This window comes from Pipra filicauda, unplaced genomic scaffold (assembly GCF_003945595.2).
Source record: "Pipra filicauda isolate LSUMZ 115617 unplaced genomic scaffold, ASM394559v2 scaffold861_size64743_pilon, whole genome shotgun sequence".
In the NCBI taxonomy this organism is placed as follows: domain Eukaryota; kingdom Metazoa; phylum Chordata; class Aves; order Passeriformes; family Pipridae; genus Pipra; species Pipra filicauda.
This window is the reverse complement of record NW_024105044.1, coordinates 23,268-40,927: the sequence shown is the minus strand read 5'-3', so window position 1 is coordinate 40,927 and position 17,660 is coordinate 23,268. Positions and strand designations below refer to the sequence as shown.

Genomic DNA, 17,660 nt, shown 5'->3' with positions numbered 1-17,660 from the left:
CAAAGCTCAGCCTAATCCTAAACTAACCCTGGCTGTGAAGCAAAGAAAAGTTAAGAAAAGATCAGAAAACATATCCTCAAATCTGTTCTAATGAAAATGTATTAAGACAACAGATGTGTGCTTAGACTAAAGGGGTGCTTTAGCAATACTGTCATTGAGCTACCAGAAACAGAAAAAAGAAGGAAAAGGGATAGAGACAACAATCAGTCGCTATAATCAGCTCGACACATCTTTCCAGAAAAAAATGTTTTCTTGACCAATAAAAGATTTATATGTGTCAGCCTGGTAATCTGAAGTATGATTAAATGCCAGTTGTGCTTGAACAGGTGGTGCAACACAGATTTTTCAGGTTTCATGTGCGAAACATTAACTCTTCTCCAGCAGCAGAGAGGCCCGCTGTGAAGAGAGAAAGGGAACCGCCAGAACAGCGGTGGCAAGAGCAGGACTGCACATCGAGGAAGTCACGGATGGCTTCGGAGATGACGTCGACTGGAGTGTGATATCCCTCCGATTTCAATCTCCATTAGACCCACGACCACGGCATGTTTTCACACGGACACCTCGTGCAGTTCCACACCTACGGGTTCCCTCACATCTTTACACATTTCCAAAGCACTCGTAAGAACAGCCACGCGTGGGCCAGCACAGCACAGCCGCCGGCAGCCACGGCAGGACCGCTGGCGGGGAGGCGCTGCTGGCTCACAGTCTAGGACTGGAAGGTCGGTACCAAGCCGGACCTCCCGCACCGAGCTGGGCTCGGGTGAGAGCGGCCGCTGAGCTGCTTCAGCTGGCCAGGGAGAGCAGCCTCAAAGAGGACGTGGCTCAATTCCCGGCCAGAAGGCCCCTGCCCCTCAGGGACGCTGAAGGTGCTTCGAAACCCGCTGACGGTACTCGCGCACGCTCCCGCTCCGCCTCGGGGCTCCCGCAGAAATCCCAATAACCCGCGGCGGCCCCTCCGCGGGTACAGCCCCATCGGCCGCCGGGAGCCTGGCGGACACGGAGCTGGAGCGGAGCGGCCGCCGGCGGAGGAGCCGCGTGGGGCGAGAGAGGGAGGAGGAACCGGCAGCTGGGAGCTGTAGTCCGCTGCCGCCGCTGTCCCGCGCCCGGGCAGACAGCGGGGACTACAGCGCCCAGGGTGCCCCGCGGCGGCCCCGCCCCAGCGCTGACTCCTGCAGCACGTTGTCCCGCGAACACGCCCCGCGCCCGCTCCGTCCGCAGCGCCCCGGCAGCGGCGGCCCCGCCGCTCCCGCCGCCCGGCACGGCACGGCAGGTCAGCGGGGCCGGGGGCAGCGGGGCCGCGCTGGGGCCGAGCCCCGTCGCGGCGGGTGCGCGGGGGGAGGGTGCGCTGCGGTTCTCCGGGTGCCCCGCGGGAGAGGAGCGGGGTGCGAGCGGTGCGGCCGCGTCCCCTCTATGCGCCCCCCTGGCACGCGCCCGGCTCTGCCCGCCCAGCTGCCAGCCCGGCGGTGCCGCCGGGCAGCGCTCCCTCGGGCGGGGAGGTGGCTGGGGAGCTCCCGCCTCTGAAAGCGCTCCCTGGGCCTGGGAGAGTTGCGGGCGGCGCTCGGCGCCCCCGGGGAAGGGCGGCCGGGGCCGGTCCGGCGCTGCCCCGCCGGTGACCCCGCGGGCGGCGAGGCCGAGGGGCCTCCTGGGCGGGGGCGGCCTCCAGGCGGGCGGGCGGGCGAACTCCGCCTCGCAGCGGGCGGGCTGGGGCGTTCGGCCCCGCTCCGGAGGGGAGGAGGAGGCTGGGAGGTCCCTGCCCGTCGCCTGTCGCCGGAGCCCCGCGGGGAGGCCCCCGCTTCTCTGCCCTGCCCTGCCCTGCCGGAACTTGTGGGGAAACGCGGCCCTTGGGGCCGTTTTTGAGGTGTCGGGTTCGCACCTTCGTTAGGGCCGTTCCCTGGGTTGGGGCGTCGCGGAGGTGGCAGCGTGATGTGGACAGAGCTCTCCGTGCTGCTGTACCTGACCCAGGTGTTTGGGGGTAAGGGCGTGGGTTTGTTGGGTTCTGACTGGGAGCTGCGGAAAACCCGAGATTCAGTTTTTCTTTTTTCTTTCCTCCCCCCCCCTTCATTAAACAGTTGTGGCTTTCTCGGAATTCACCTCTGAAAATAGTTCTAATTAACCCAGGGCTCGAACATAACTCGTGTCCCAGGCATAGCCTAGGCCTCTCTCTTGAGGAAAATACATGTTCCAATACAGGTATCCATACAACAGAGGTGTTTATGTTTTTGCTAGCTTTCAGGAAGAAAGAGAGTATTTTTCTTTGGTAAAACTTTGCAGAAGGTTGCAGCCGATGAGTTGGAAAAGCGAGAGGATGGGATGGGCTTTTACAGGTTAGATGCTGTTTTGCATCTGTGGTGACAATAGTAGTCCCAAGAAATATCGAAGGTGCCTGGATTGACCTCAGTTCTCCCTGTTGTAGAGATATGTATCTGTTCACCTACTGTTTAGCTCATTAATGCAGGTATTCCTTCTTGGAAAGCTAACAGATTAAAGCAAAAAAAATTTTTTAAAACCCAGACCCAACAGATTTCAGGGGCTTCCCTTACACAGTAGGGGGAAAACACATGTCCATTTAATTATCGTAAGCTAAATGAGTTTATTAATTGAAAATTCTGGGTTGTGGCTGTAGTATTGGTTTGTGCCCTGCTGTTTGTGGCTCTCAGTAGACTTTCAAGTTTCAGTAACTTGAGTTGCTGATTGTAAATTTCAGCTATCACAGTGTTTGGCACTCTTGCATCTTAACTGTAGACTTTAGATATTAGTTTGATGGTGCTAGGAGAGTTAGATTTATTTTTCAGTTTATTCTTTCTTCCATATGGTAGATATGATGAAACATTGCTGCTGCTGCCACTACAGCTGTGAATAAAACACGTGGTATTGGCATATACTTGTTGGAGATTCATACCAGTGCTTTTTTTAAAATAATACTTTTTGGAAAGCATCTTCTTTTTCCTTATTTGCTATTCAGAAAAAGTGAAGAAAAAGATTTGGGGCAACCTTTGAAAATGTTGAAATGAGAGCAGGCCAGAGATATGTGTGCTTCAGATTTAATGGGAGTGGTGCATAACTGTATCTGTCTGAAGTGATATCACAGCATGAGCTTTGCCAGCCAGTGCCAGTAGGAAAGAAGGATTCTGCAGCTCTCCTTCTGTCAGGGAAAGTCCACACTGGTTAGCAGTACTGGTTGTCTGTCATAAATTATTTAGTACAAAATCTCACCAATATATTTTCTTGATGAGGGTTGTTAGTCGATTAGAAAGCTATTTGCAAATGCCTGTGTGAATTGTTTCTGAAGTCAGAAGCAATTATTGAAGGTTTTTGTGAAGGGCCACTCAAATTTGAGATGTTATGATATTAGTTAATACTGTCATTCTGTATTTGAACTTAAAACTTTTGCAGTGAATATTTATCTTCCTTCCTAAAAAAGGACTCGGGGCATATAACTTTAATATTAACCATAATTTACACAATTTATAGATTTGTACAAAAACATGCGTGCACTCAGAGACAAGTTGTCTTCCTTTACGCTTCTTTTTCTAATTCAAAAAAAGTAGAGGAGCTGTTTTGTCCTTCTGTCTTCAGTTGACCTGCTCAGCAGTTTTGATCGAAATCACTGAGGCTTGCAGATACTTAGCACATCCACATGCAAGAATTTAAGTGTCCTGATGACACCGCATATCAGGCTGCAGGAGAGACTACACTGGAGCTCTAGTTCATGTTTTCAAGTGGCTAAGCCCTACAGGCTGTCTGCAAAATAACCTTGTACAGACAGTGCAACCTGATGAATGTGTGTTGAGAGGTCTGTGTCTCTGTGCAGGAAGGGTGTGCATACTTGTGAGAAGGAGCAAGAACCTGCACCACAGCTAAACAACACCATGACTGCTGATGAAGTTGAAGAAAATCTTCAGTCACCTGCGTGGTGCATCTGGAGATCCAGATCTTGTCTCACTAGGGCGCATGTCTGGTGTGTTGCACAGCTGGGAGCTGTCCTTCAGAAGGACAAGAATACAGCTCTAGTTACAGTGTAGGCCACAAAGAAGACCTGTGAATGAGGAACCCCTATCAGGAGTTGCTGGGGGGTTTTCTCATTTCTTTGGACGGCAGCAGATAATCATGGAAATAGAGATAATCTTTTGAGAGAAAATTTTATTTTTTTTTTAAACACTGAAATTGTCAGGTACAGGATGCTTTATGTGTTAAATGAGTGGTGCAGCAGCTGGATGGACTTCGAAGCAAGACAGGTTTCCTGGTTAGTGAGAGTGTGTCTGTAGTACTGAGGGATTAGCACTATCCTGGGGCTCCTGTGTCTACAGGCTGGAATTTGCTTTCCTGGAGTTTTGTCTCTCTTAGGTCTGTCTTGAAACCTGACCCTCTTTCTTTAGTTCCCTGCCACAGTAGAGCTGTGTGTCTTTGCTTGTTGCCAGCACTTGGGCCCGTGTCATGTAACTGTTTTCAGCTTTGTGATCACCTAATGATTTTGAGAGTAGATCAGCTTGTTCCCAGCTATTGTTTGGTGACTAGAATGGAAGGGGCAGGCAAAAGAATACTACTGATAAAATATTGTGCTTGGCAGTTGGGCAAAATTATTTTGTCCTACAGAATCCCAATTTTACCTTCATAAGGATTGCATTTAAAAGTGTTTGTAAGAAAAATGAGTGTCTGCCAGTACTCTTGAGACCCAGCTTCTGTATATCTCAACAGACAGCCATTGACATGTGAAATATCAGTGTGTGTGTGGAATTTAAGACACCTTCTCCAAGTTTTGTGGACCACAGTCCAGTATCTTCCAAACCAATACTTAGTTGTCCATGGCAGAACTTCTTCACCCTTCTCCTTTGCTTGTCGCTTGTAGGTAGTGAGTAGAGTGGAAAACCTGCTTTTTGTAGAACTCCATAGAAACTACACATGCAGCAGCTGTGCTCTTTTCCTTTTGTTCTGCATGAGAGTGTTTTGCAGAGGGTTTCCCAGAATCAGAAGTATCACTTGGTTCATAGCTTTAAATGGCCTGGAGGGAGGAGACATACTGATATCTTAGTCCAGTCTACTGATCGCAGCAAAGTCTAATAAAATTATTTTGGTTCCAGATCTTCCCTGAAATCATATGATTCATATTGGAATACAATAGGAAAGTAATTTGGATTGATGTTCTAAAACTGTCAGTTTCTGAGTTGGGTCCAGACTTGGGCCAGTCATTGTGGTCTTTCTGTCCCACGTTTCTAAATTTAGCAGTCTCTTTACAAACTCTTAAAACAGGAAGGATTTGGGCAAATGTTTGTTCTCAATTCTGCTGTGCATTAGCATCCTGATTCACCTCATGCTTACTCATTTCATCAAGTAACCGTAGTCAATGTAATAGCAACAACTTCTAAAACCCCAAAACATACGAGAATGCCTTTTTGTCTTTCACTGGTAAACGTGTTTTTTGTGCATTCAGTGTCCCAGGACAGATATTCTCATGTTCCAACACCTCCTTTCAAACAAAACTAGTGTAGTTGTCTGTGACTTTTATATTTTAGCTTCTGAAGCATGCAAATGGATGTCGACTCCAGTGTGCAGGTACCTGAGTTTAGGCTGCATATATCTACACAGTTCATTTTGCAGGAACATTGATGCTCAGAGGGTAAAATTCTCTTTTGAAATTTGTGAACTTCTGAGTCATGAGAAACCAGAGCCATGCTCTACAACCATCTGTGATTACAGAACCAGTTGCTCAGTTGAGTTTCAAAGGCGTGGGTTGTGTCAAAGAGATAATGTGCAATATGTGGAGTAGGTCACCTTAGTGATAGTTTTGAAATACGTTCCAATTTCTGAATTTGTGGCTGTTGCATTAATTGGCAGTCAGGTTTCAGCTGATTCATCCTTCTGGGTATGAGCAGTCTATCAACAGAGAAGACACCATTTGGAGCAGATGATTGTTTGTAAACATTTGTAAGACTTCCCTGCGTAAGTATGGAAAATGCCTCATCAATCTTAAATCCTCTCCTTCCATTGCAGAGGATGGTGCTGAGACCTAAGTGGCTATCTTTTAATTTGGTTTTGCCTCCTACTACGTTAAATGTTAAAAATGGAAGGTGCTTTGTTAGGCATTCCAGACAGCAAGTAATTAATGACTGCAACAGTTTGGCAGTGAGAGAAAAGTTGGGTCTGTATCTTCTGAATATGCCTCTTCTGTTTACATAAAGTAAGTGGTCCTTTTAAAGGGTAGCAGCATTCAAATGAGATGTGCTTATGCTTATGTAGTGCATAATAAGAATCTGAAGTGTGCAGGCTATACCAATATATACCAGGCTAAACTAAATATCCATTGCTAGTGAAACTGCAGGTTTAGAGGATGAAACACAGCACACTTAATGCTCGTACATTTTTATTGCTGCATCTCATGCCGAGCTGATGGGAGCTGTGTTCTGGCCAGGCATACTGGTGTTAGAAGGCTGGCACACAGGTCTGTTTGTGACGTAGTCTTTTGTGTGAGCCAGTGGCGTATGTCCAGCTCAGGTCAGTTTTATCTCAGTTGTAGCATGAGCTGTGTGAGGTGTGCTGTATTCTCCGTGGAAAACTCCCACTTAATTGTTCAACAGCTTGCTCCAAAATTCTGTCCTTAGCCTACCTCTCACCTTTCCCACAGCAACTTTAGAGGAACAAGGATGAGTGGTGTTGATGTGTTCTATGAGGAAGTGCTATCCTGCAGGCTGTGTGGGGATCTTAGAAGAAGGACCAATGAGTAATAACAAAGGAAAATTCAGATTGAAATGCTTTGAAAGTTCCAGCAGCCTTCTAACTGCTTGTTTAGCTACCAGAGGTCAGACTTGTTGTAGTAGTTTAGGCCTTCCTTGGTGACCAGTTTGTAACCAAGGAAGTGCCCAGATTACCTGTTATTCCCTACGATTTTTACGTAAGCCAGGAGTATAAGAAGAAAGGAGGAGAGGTCTTCGCTCTCTTTCCTTCCGACGGCTTTGGAGGTGTGGACTCCCTGCTGTTGAGTCTGTCGTGTTGGGGAGTGAGGCCTGGTAAGGCCTTGCTGACCTTGGAGACGGAGGTTGCCGGCGGTCGTTCCAGCGTGACTTTCTGTTGTCCCAAGGAGAGTAGTAAGATATTCTTTTGCTAATTCTTTTAGTTGCTAGATCTTGGGCTATTGATTGTGTATATTTTATTTTGGTTTTGTTCCTTTTTTTTCCTTCCCTTTCCCTTTTCCCTTGGAGTTGTGCATGGTATTTCAACTGTACATAGCTGTATATGTCATAAATACATTTATTTTCATATAAGTTTGACCAGTTTGGATTTTTCATGGTTTTTTTCCTTAGCACTGAGCTGGGGGTATTTCGGTGTTGGGTCTGGGACTTGGCAGGGAGCCCAGTAAAACTTAGACGCTTGTAGACGCATTTAAACATTCATACACCTCAGTTCCTCTTTTGTAAAACAGGGAAGTACATATAATCTGATCTCAGAGGCTAGAGGATTAATACTTTGAGTACCAAGACATGTAGTTACCTTCTGCAATGCTCGTGAATATTGTAACTATCAAAAGCATTAATAGCTGCATTTAGATTTGTTTGTCGGGGGATCAAACATAAAAATTGTTGCCTGTCCCTTTCAATAAAGGGTGAAACAAGTTGTGGTAGTTAGGTGGCTCCTAGTTTCTTTTCCAGCTATTCTGATATGTACGTAGCTCATAGGAAGTACAGAGCAATTATAAGATGACAGAGAACTTTATTTCCCTCTTGCAGCGTCAACATGTTGAGGAAAGCAAATGCTGCTTCTGAATTTCTTTACAGTTCAGCAGGAGGAAAACATTCAATAAAAATCTTCTTTTTAAAGAGTAGCTGACTAGGTTGTTTTATAGGTTGAAGCATGAGAGCTTTTTGAGAACTTTTTTATCGATTCAGTTGAATCACTGTCTGAAGAAAGCAAATTTAACCAACACAATAAAAGAAGAAATGCTGTCCTACTGTAGGATACCTTAATGAATTGCCTGTCCATTCCCTGTGTTGTGCTTGAATTTTCTCACTGAACTACATCATTGAAATGAAACGGGAAAGAGCATTTGTTCTTTTACTTGCCTTGCTAGAACCCCTGATTTGTGAGTGTGTACCTCTTGTGTTCTTGAGACTGCAAGCTAAGAGAGTTTCAGATACCTAAATATGCAGCTAGAACTGAAACACTCTGGTTAGCTAAGACTACCAAGTATGAAAAATGAGCCAGTAGTTCATGAGCATATTTCACGCAAAGAGGAAGTGCTGCTGAAGCTGTTTTATATTAGGAAAGCTGGAGGGCTGTGACATAAGCATGGCGGGGAGGTCTTTCTCACTCTACTTGATCAGCCTCTGCAGGATAAACATTGCTAGAAGATGTCGAACTTGTTCTTTTGGGGGGAAAAGAATAAGGCCCGTCTGCTTGGGAAAAATACAGCTCCTCTTCAGCAGTGCTTTTGCCAATGTGGAATGGCTGTCTTGTGTGTGCTGTCAGGACAAGAAGACCTTGACAGGAGATAGGTGCCTATCAGTAGAGATGAGTAATGGCTAAATTCTAGGCTTGCAGTTCTTTTGGTGGTCTCAAAAATTCCTTTTTGGTTGCTTAGGTGTCTTAAGAGACCACATCTTTTTCACATCCATCGCCCTCTGTAATCCTCAGTCATCTCTTTTTCCTGGGGGAGCAGTGCTGAGCATTGCATCTCTAAATGACTGTGAGACTCTTCCTTCCCTGCCAAGTCTGTTTAAAATTCACCTATGGGTTAGCAAGCACAGACAAATAAGTGCCTTGTTACCTTCATCATTTCTTTAGGAAGTTAAACTTTCGGAAAAAAGAAGAAAACACGGGTTGAGAAGTCAAGCTCTAAGAAATTTGGAAAGGCATGGATTTAAGTTGTTCAGATGTTTGCCAGGATTTGACCTGAATCAGCACCTTTTCTTGCTGTTGGACATGGTGGAAGGAAGTGCTTACAGATTCGTGTGCTTCAGTTTGTTATCTGTGTAACGGCAAGGTATGTTCAGTCTTCTCTCAGGTTTCAAGATTATATTTCAAGTATCAAGGCATACAGAAATCTTCTATGAATACATGGGTGTACAGGGATAGTGTCTTTTCAGTGTGGATGAGCTGGGTCAGCCTGGAGTCCAAGGTATTTGACCAATGCCCCAAGTATGGGGGAACAGACTTTTGCCAGTGCTGCTGAGGAGGATGCTGGCTAACTGAGTAGCCAGACTTGTCTGTACTCTGGTGAATGCAGAAACGGGTCTTCTGCATGGAAAATTTCACCTCCAGTGGAACTTGAGCAGATCTGAGCACCTGAAAACAAGACCACAGAATGTCCTGGGTTGGAAGGAATCTTAAAGGTCATCTAGTTCCAGCCTCCCTGCTGTGGACAGGGACACCTGTCACTGGACCAGGTTGCTCAGACCTCCATCCAGCCTGGCCTTGAACATTTCCAGGGATGGGCCATCCACAACCTCTTTGGGCAACCTGTTCCAGAGCCTCACCACCCTCACAGTAAATATTTTTTCCTAATATCTAATTTAAACCTAATCTCTTTAAGTTTGAAGCCATTCCCATTCCCCTTTGTCCTGTCACCCCAAAATCTTTTCCAGAATGAAGAAATCCAATTCTCTTAGCCTTTCCTTGTAGGAGAGATGCTCCCTCCCTCTTAATCATCTTGGTGACCTCTTATGGACTTGCTCTGACAGGTGAATGTCCTTCCTGTGCTGGGGACTCTAGAGCTGGATGCATCACTCCAGGTGGGGTCTCACCAGAGCAGAGCAGAGGGGCAGAATCCCATCCCTTGGCCTGCTGCCCACACTGCTTTTGATGCAGCCCAGGACACAATTGTCTTTCTGGGCTGTGAGTTCACATTGTTGGGTCATGTCCAGCCTCTCATCCACCAGCACCCCCAAGTCCTTCTCAGCAGGGCTGCTGTCAATCCCTTCATCCCCCAGCTTGTATTGATGCCAGGGGTTGTCCCGACCCAGGTTGTCCCGACCTTATGAGATTCCTATGGGCCCACTTCCTGAGCTTGTCCTAGAAGAAAGCAGTGGCAGACTTGCCAGTTATTGTGGCTGCCCAGTCTCTCATCTGGCCTTCAAGGTATTGTGCCATGGGTTCTCTGCAAGGCTGGAGCTGGGAACCACAGTGAACAAACAGCTTTGCTTTTTCCAAAGGTTGTACAGGTCAGTTGAAAAGCGGTGCTAGTTAGCATGAGTAAACTTCAAAGATACCTCACTTTTTCTCCCTGCCTCCCCCCTGCCAGTATCAGATATATAATTTAGTCAGTGGTGAGAATGGGATGAGGTTTTCTAAAATGTCACTTGGTGGGAAAAAATACCACTCAGTGCTTCTGTATAGAAGTCTGTTCTTTAACCAAAACTTGCAGTTTACTATTTTTAAGAGCACTCTGTAGATAAGAGACAAGTTTTCAAACACCAGAAGGCCTTAACCAAGCTTAGAACTTTAGGTTGTGCTTAGGGCCGGCTGATTCACTGGCAGAAAAAAACTGTGGTATTTTGTACATAAACCAGTTGAGAACCAAGTCCAGAGCTGAGCATCAGAGTATTGGTATACCCTGGGTGATGATGTAGTTGGACAAGTATGTTCTCAGAGGGCATTCGGTTTCAGCATCTCTGCTTCATGCTGTCCCTCCAGTTTTGCTGTTGCAGTTGTTCCTACAGCTGTTTGGTTATCTGAGCTTAAAATGCCTTGGTAGCATAGGGGGGGGGAAGGAAGGTTGTTCTTTAATCTGAATCTGCTCTTCAGTCTAGTTTAGTGCCTAAGTCAACAAGTAGTTAAACCAGTCTATCGGAGACGGGACAGGATAAAAAACAGGCTCTGGGCTCACTTAAACTCACAAAGCCACCAGACTGTCTGGAGGGAGGAGCCAGTGGGTTGGTGTGTCCCATTCAGGTGGCAGGTCTCCTGGCAGGGGTTTTCTTTTGCTGTGCTTCTTTAGATTTGTCCACACCCCATGTAAATTGTGGAAACACTGAAACAGAAGAGCAGCTCGGCTTCACCTGCCCTTTCAGCTTACTCTGACATCCAAGTTTCCTTGACCTAACTCCTTGGAAGATGGCAAGGCATGGTCCTGGTTTGAAAATTAAATTATGCAAAATTATGCAAAACCAGTGGAGTGCTTATGTTGCCTGTGCAGACTTCTCTCATTTCTTTGAATAGTTTGTTTTACTGAACCTCTTGGCACTGTTTGCAGTTTGTATTTTTATTTTAATGAGGTATTTGCCTCGCAGCTTGGGAGCTGTGTCTGTAGCTGTTGCCTGCTTGAGGTGTGGGTCTCTGTTGGATTTCATGGGGCTTTTGCTCCAGGAACCATGCAGAAGCCAGGGTCTTGGCCGCTCCACTTTTTTCTTGCCCAGCCTGCAGCTGTGATCTCCAGTTTGCCAGCTGACAGCTAGCAGTGGACAGTGCGAAGGCAGGAATTGCTGAAATCCCTCCGCGAGCACATGGAGGGAGGTGTGCCAGTGGTTGGAATTACACTCACATGCTTCACACTGCCCAGGCAAATGCTCTTTTAAAGAAACGTGTTTTAAGCAAAGCTAGAAAGTGGAACAGCTGACTTGAAAGTAAAGGCCAGAAACCAGGATGCAGAGCACTGATCTGACTGCAGGAAACTGTTGTATTTGGGAAAGGGGGAGGCTTCCCATCACATTTGTGTGCTGAAATACAGTCATATACAGATAGCCAGCCACCCATCTTTCCTCCAACATCACCTGAGCATAGGGCAGGAGCCAAACTTGTCCCTCCACTCTTTAGAGCAAATGTGTTGTATGACTAAATTGGTCAGGACTGCTCTCCAGCCTAATGAAATAAAACACTGTTCACATATACTGTGAAAAAAGTCAAAGGAAGATAACCCAAAATGTTGTAATAAAGAAGCAGCACTTTCTTTGAGTGCTTCAATTTTAGTGGGATAGCAGTGAGAATAAGCAGACCGAGTGCTAGTCATGCATTCAGTGTCTTGTGCAATCCCCTTAGAGTACCACCCAAGTCAGAACATAGTACTCTCCAGCTTCAGGAAAAACTCTGGACTTTTAAGGTTCCTTCTTTCATCCATATTGTTAAACTAAGACATGGAAACCATTCACTAAGGGTTTGAAAACCAAATTTCCTGTGTTTTTCACACAGACACAATCTTACTGATGTTCTAACCCTGGCATATTTGTAAATATATGTGATCACATGATGCTGATCAAATAACAATGTGTGTGGCTCTAGTTGAATATTAAGATTGTGGCTGCTCTCCTATTCTGTGTAGTGGTGGAATCCTAGAAATACAGATGATTCCTAAAATTTGCATAAAAACTGTCTTGGTGTAGTTAATTTGGATAAGACAGAACTATTTTGCTATTGCAAAAACCCTTATGACAACCATGACAACCACTTATGAACTGATCTGGAGGAAAAAGGCATTTTTAAGACAGTAAAAAAAGCAAATTCCAAGTTCCCATGAAATACACCTGTGTTTATTAAGATACTCTCAGTGTGTGTGAGAACAGGACTGTGCTCTGGATTTACAGCCACCTCAAGAACCATACTGAAACAGGCTAGTTCTACCCTGCTGATGGGGGGGGATTGCTGTTGGTTTGTTTTTGTTGTTTGATGTGGTTATTTTAACAGCAGGAGAGTTGAATAAGTGGCGTTTGTGCATCTTCTGTTTGCCACTTTTATTACTTCAACTTTTATTTGAAACTGTAGAGACACATTTACTTTTTTCTTCCCCTTTACAGTTTTTAAGCAAGTATTCTGGGTGATGCCATTAATTTTTAATTCTCTCTCATTACTTTTACTTCTTGCAGTTCTTGTGTGGTTGGTGAAAATAAGCCTCCGCTGCAGGGATGCAAGAGGAGCAACAGCCTGAGGTAGGGCTTGGAGACAAGTTTGTTTCTCAATATAATTACGGGGAAGGTCAAGACTGAATCTGCCAGGTTCTTCCACTCATCCTTGGGGAAGTTCTGCAGAGTTGTAGGGTTGAAAATACCAGCGTGAGACCCCTTTTAAAACAGGGAGATGGGGAGCTGAGTGCTATTTTTTACCACATTTAGGTTCTTTTCCCTCCAATTGCAAAAGCTAAATAGGGTATTTTGTATTAATCTACTTGCGAGTGAGGAATTGCAGAAAATAGCCTAACCTATGAGATTAAACATTTAGGAGGAAAAAATGTTTTGTGAGTAAATTAAAGAAATTGATTAGATACAAATCATCTCACTGTACATGGCTTAAGTTCCTTGCCACATTAAAGTGACGTGCTTTTTCTACCCTTCCTGTTCCTTCTCTTCTCCTTTCATATCCATACATCTCAAAACTTTTTTCTGATATAGTAGGGAAAGTTCAGGAAATTTTTATCTTATGAGATATAAGAATGTCAGTTCTTTTTCCTGTTAATTAATTTAAAAAAAGAACAACAGACTCCTCATGTGGTGGCTTAGTGATTTTCTCTCTGCGGTGTTGTGATCCTATGATGACAAAGCCAGCATAAGTGACAGAATTAATTCCATATGTTACAGATGGATAAATTTTTCCAAAATATTTCTGTGACTAGAGTTAACGTATGCAAGCAATAGAGTCAAGCCATATGTTGTGATCAAAAGCTGAGCTGGTGTTAAATTAGATTTGTGAATGTAATTGCAGTTTGCAGTGTAATTGCAGTTTGCAGTTGTCAATGAACAGACTTTTGCTTTGTAATGAAAGGATGATCTGTTGCTGTGAGTATTTTAGACTTTGCACTGTAAAACTGTTCTACTTTTTGAGTTTGCTCCATGAAATGTATCATAAATTTTTTCTTGCATTCAGTGGGGCCACGGTAAGACACCCAGGTTTTATTTTCTGAAAATTCCTGTTTGGCATAATGGAGTGCAAGAAGAAAATAATTACTCTTGTTGAAAGCTCTTAACAATTCGATGTGCTTTGTACAGTCTTGCTTTAAATCTTACCAAGTTAAGTACAAAGTAAATAAAGCAGTCATTTTAGCTAAAAGGCTGGCATCCTTCAGGAGAGCTTGGCTGCCTGCTTGCTGACTCATTAATACTGCCTTTCACTTGGAAAGTACTTGAATGATGATGGATTCACATCCAGTCTCTAACTTTTTGACTCAATGTTGTTCGGGAATTCCAAATTCTCCCAGTAATAATTTTGATTAAACTTTGAATTAATGTAGGTGCCTAAAGATAATTTATGGTTTAGCTTTCCCTTATTCCTAAGTTTCTTTTCTGCACTAACTCTGCCTCTCTGGCTTGGATGACACTGGCTGAATGACTGGGATTGATTGGATTCTATGTATGGGTTTTAAAACTTGCCTGTTAATTAAAAATAAAAAAGGTTTTTGTTAGCCAAAGACCCGCATCATGTACTTCTAGTGATAATACGTAAGAGTCGGTCTTAGGGAATGTTTTCAGTTACCTTCTGATCCTTTAGAGGACAAAACTATGCAGATGCCGTGTTTCTTTTTGATTTCAAATATATATATCTATAAAGTCATCATGCACATAAACTTTATAAGGGTTGGGTGTGCATTTTGTGTAATTGCCTTACACTTATTCCAACAAATAAAATACTTGGCCTGACTCTTCTAGAATGGATGTGTTTAGTCTTGTGAGTGCTGATTAACTTTCAGACTCCTGACAGACTAATGCTGACTGGTAGTTGAGTTAAATGGTATTAAAATAATCAGTGCACATTTTAGTTTCCAACACAGAAAATGCTATAGTAGTGTTAGAGATAAATTTGTTCTTTTTATCTAGAATCCAATTTATTTTAAAGCTCCACATCAGGTATAAATACTATCTTGTAAAATAGGCATGAAGTAGTTTTTAATATGTTCTTTCTCATACTTATGCAGCTGTGAAAATTAGTTGTAAAACCACAGATGTTTTGACTTGTGACACTGCTTAAATTATTTACTTGCTTGAATATTATATGTAGGTTCAAATTGAGCAAGCTCACAAAGGGAAAGATGTATTAAAACATTTCATTATAATTCCCAGCCTCCTTTTGAATTTGTTTCATACAGGCTGCTGCAGATCCAATGTCCTCCTCTGACGCACCAGAAGATGGCCCAAAGGAAACGTCCAGTGTATCGCAGAATATCTGTATGTTTCTGGTTTGACTGGGGAGGGTGTATCACATTGGAAGTGTATTAAACTAAATGTCCTTAACTTTTCCTTACCTAATACGGATGTGGCTGTTAGCACAAAGGGAGGTGTGAATAAGGTCACATCGGACTTAATCTGTTCATGATTTGTTTCAAGGCCCAGTTGTGTAAATCAAATTTAGAAAGAGTAATGACATATCAATTGTCAGTTTGCTGATCCCGTACTTTAAAAAGAAAGTAAATATTTTAAGATTTAATACATACACTCAGATACTGTTTTGAGCTCAGTCATTGCTTACTAAGCCACTGATGCATAAGTATGGTTTGCTTCAGCAGTCTGGCATCTAGTGATTCAATGTTGATCAGTTGTCCCAAATGGAATGTGTTGCCCATGCTAGCATGATAATGTTTTGATATGAAGGCCAAGCCTGCAGGATGTAAGAACAGAAGTATTCCAACCAAAACTGTCCTGTGAAGCCAAGGAAGTGTATCGATCCTTCCCTGTCATTGGTAAGGATCAAATAATGGCAGGCATTTCTTTCTCTGGATGAGAAAACAAAGGCTTCTTAGGATTTGCTGTATGTATATTGATATACTGTTGTGATATTAATGTATACAGTGCTCATTTATAACAATAAGAACATTCAGATTGTGCTTTTTGGCAAATAATAGGCTCTGAACCACCTTAGGGCAAATTAGTAACAGCAAAATTACTATAATGCTGAAGTTGCTGAATAATCCCCAGGCATCTCAGCTTTTGTGGGAGTAAACAGAGCCTTGACTAAAGCTATGGGAAATATATTCAGACATAAAGAAGCAGATTAATTTATATTACTTTTTTCTCCAGATATAGAAGTTGGTTTAATAAAAACCATTGCTGTTCCTGAGAATGTTTTCCTTGATTGTGTCCTTAATTTATAATATCTAGTACTGCACCGTTACAGCAGTCTTTCTTCACATGAAACATTATTCAGTCCAGTTCTGAGCATATATATGAGGGGAAGGCTTGAAAAATAAGTACAAGTTACATCCTTTAAGGGTTACCGAACATGTAGAAACCGCTTTCAACTGGGGGAATCTGAACCATAAATATCTTTAGGCTAGGAGAGTATTTGGGGCAAGTATGTGCACACATCCCCATTTATCATATTCTCCCTTAGACATCCACTTTTGACCATTATGGGAGGCAGGATATTTGCTTAGGTGGATTTTGTTTGATCTACCATGGCTGTTTTTATTATTACGTGACTGAGAGTGCTGCAAATGCAACAGCTCTACCTCTTCTTCCTTTTTCAGTTGTTTTCCCTACCTTCTCCTTAGCATCACCATCTGCTTTGGCAGCAACATTGTCTTAGCTCAGACAGTACTGATTGCAACACACCATGTTCTTGGCATTGACCATGAAGTTGTAGGCTGCTGAAATTCTGACTCAGAAGGATGTTGAAAGGTTGCTTTTGTTTTGGGTGGGATTCTTTTAATTTGGGGGGGGGTTGTTTGTTTTTTTTTTTATTTGGGTAGGGGTTTTTTGATTTGGTTTGGTTTTGTTGGTTTTTTGTTTTTTTTTTACGTAAAGTCTTATAAGTATTTGTGGGACAGATCTGGGGCCAGAACCACACAGTTAAACCAGATTCATGAAATGAATGTATGATAGGAGACTAATTTATCTGCATCTTTGACATCCTGCCTGCAAACTGTTCACTAACCTTTTTTTTTTTCCCCTGGGATTATGATCCTATTCCAGGCTTCTGGAGACCACTTGAGACCTCTGCTAACTTGTACAGGAGCTTGCCAGAGAAAGAGAGTTGGTTGGAAACAAAACTCTGCTTTCCTGCTTGATACTTTTTTTCTAAGATGCATTACAGCTCTAAGATACTCATTCAAAGTGACTGTATTTTCCAGTGATGTAGAGTTGAAGCTTTTCTATCTCAGTTAATGAGGCTATCTGGCATTTAACAAGCAACAGTGACAGAACTGATAGATCCTCCTATTTTCCATATGGCAGGCTTGACATAGATGGGCTAAACTCACCTTGTACCGTTTTGATCTTAAATAGTTTGTTGAAACTAGGGAAAAATGATCGGTTTCCTGACCTAACTACCTCTTGAGGTTTAATTTTTAATTGTGTACTGATCTCTGGTGTGTTAATCACGGAAGAGGCTAAGGTTGGTACTGTAGGTATCCTGTGTGTGCCAGTATGTGCAGTTGACTGCCAGCACAGTCACACCAGTGTACATGTGTTGCTATCTTTTATATAGATAAAAATCCCAAAAGGGGACAATTTTGTTTTAGAATTTAAAAAATGCTCTTTTTTTTTTTTCCTAATTTAGTGTATACCTTTTCTAAGTATTCTTTGCTTCTCTATCCACCTCACCTGCCACACAGCTTCTCTCTTTCCCTTACTGAACTGCGTGGACAACCTGTCCCAGTGTCCACAGGGTAGGAAACCTGGACTGAGACCCATGCTTGGAGGCAGCCTCTCCAGTGATGGCACTCTCAATGATGTAGCCTCAGAATTGAATGTAAGATTACAGTGGTAAATCAATGGCCTTTTAGCTCTGCTCTGCTGTTTAGTGGTGACATTTTTATT

At 43.6% G+C, this 17,660-nt stretch overlaps 1 protein-coding gene across 6 annotated transcripts in view; it reads left to right on the top strand.

Moving 5' to 3' along the window:
• The first annotated feature begins 1,233 nt into the window (after positions 1–1,233).
• The window catches only part of TRABD (TraB domain containing), a 31,393-nt gene continuing 14,966 nt past the window's right edge, over positions 1,234–17,660 (top strand). For 2 of the 6 annotated variants that reach the window (XR_005567040.1, XM_027736539.2), the window contains exons 1-3: positions 1,234–1,270; positions 12,783–12,845; positions 14,993–15,071. Coding sequence is in view for 4 of the 6 variants with exons in the window: in XM_027736539.2 (XP_027592340.1) it covers positions 12,822–12,845; positions 14,993–15,071 (103 nt within the window). In the remaining 2 variants the exon portion in view is untranslated. Of the gene's footprint in view, positions 1,271–1,693; positions 1,973–8,953; positions 8,972–12,782; positions 12,846–14,990; positions 17,593–17,660 lie in introns of those variants that run through there. The other 4 variants (XM_027736538.2, XM_027736540.2, XM_039390707.1 and 1 more) reach the window with 4 other exon arrangements.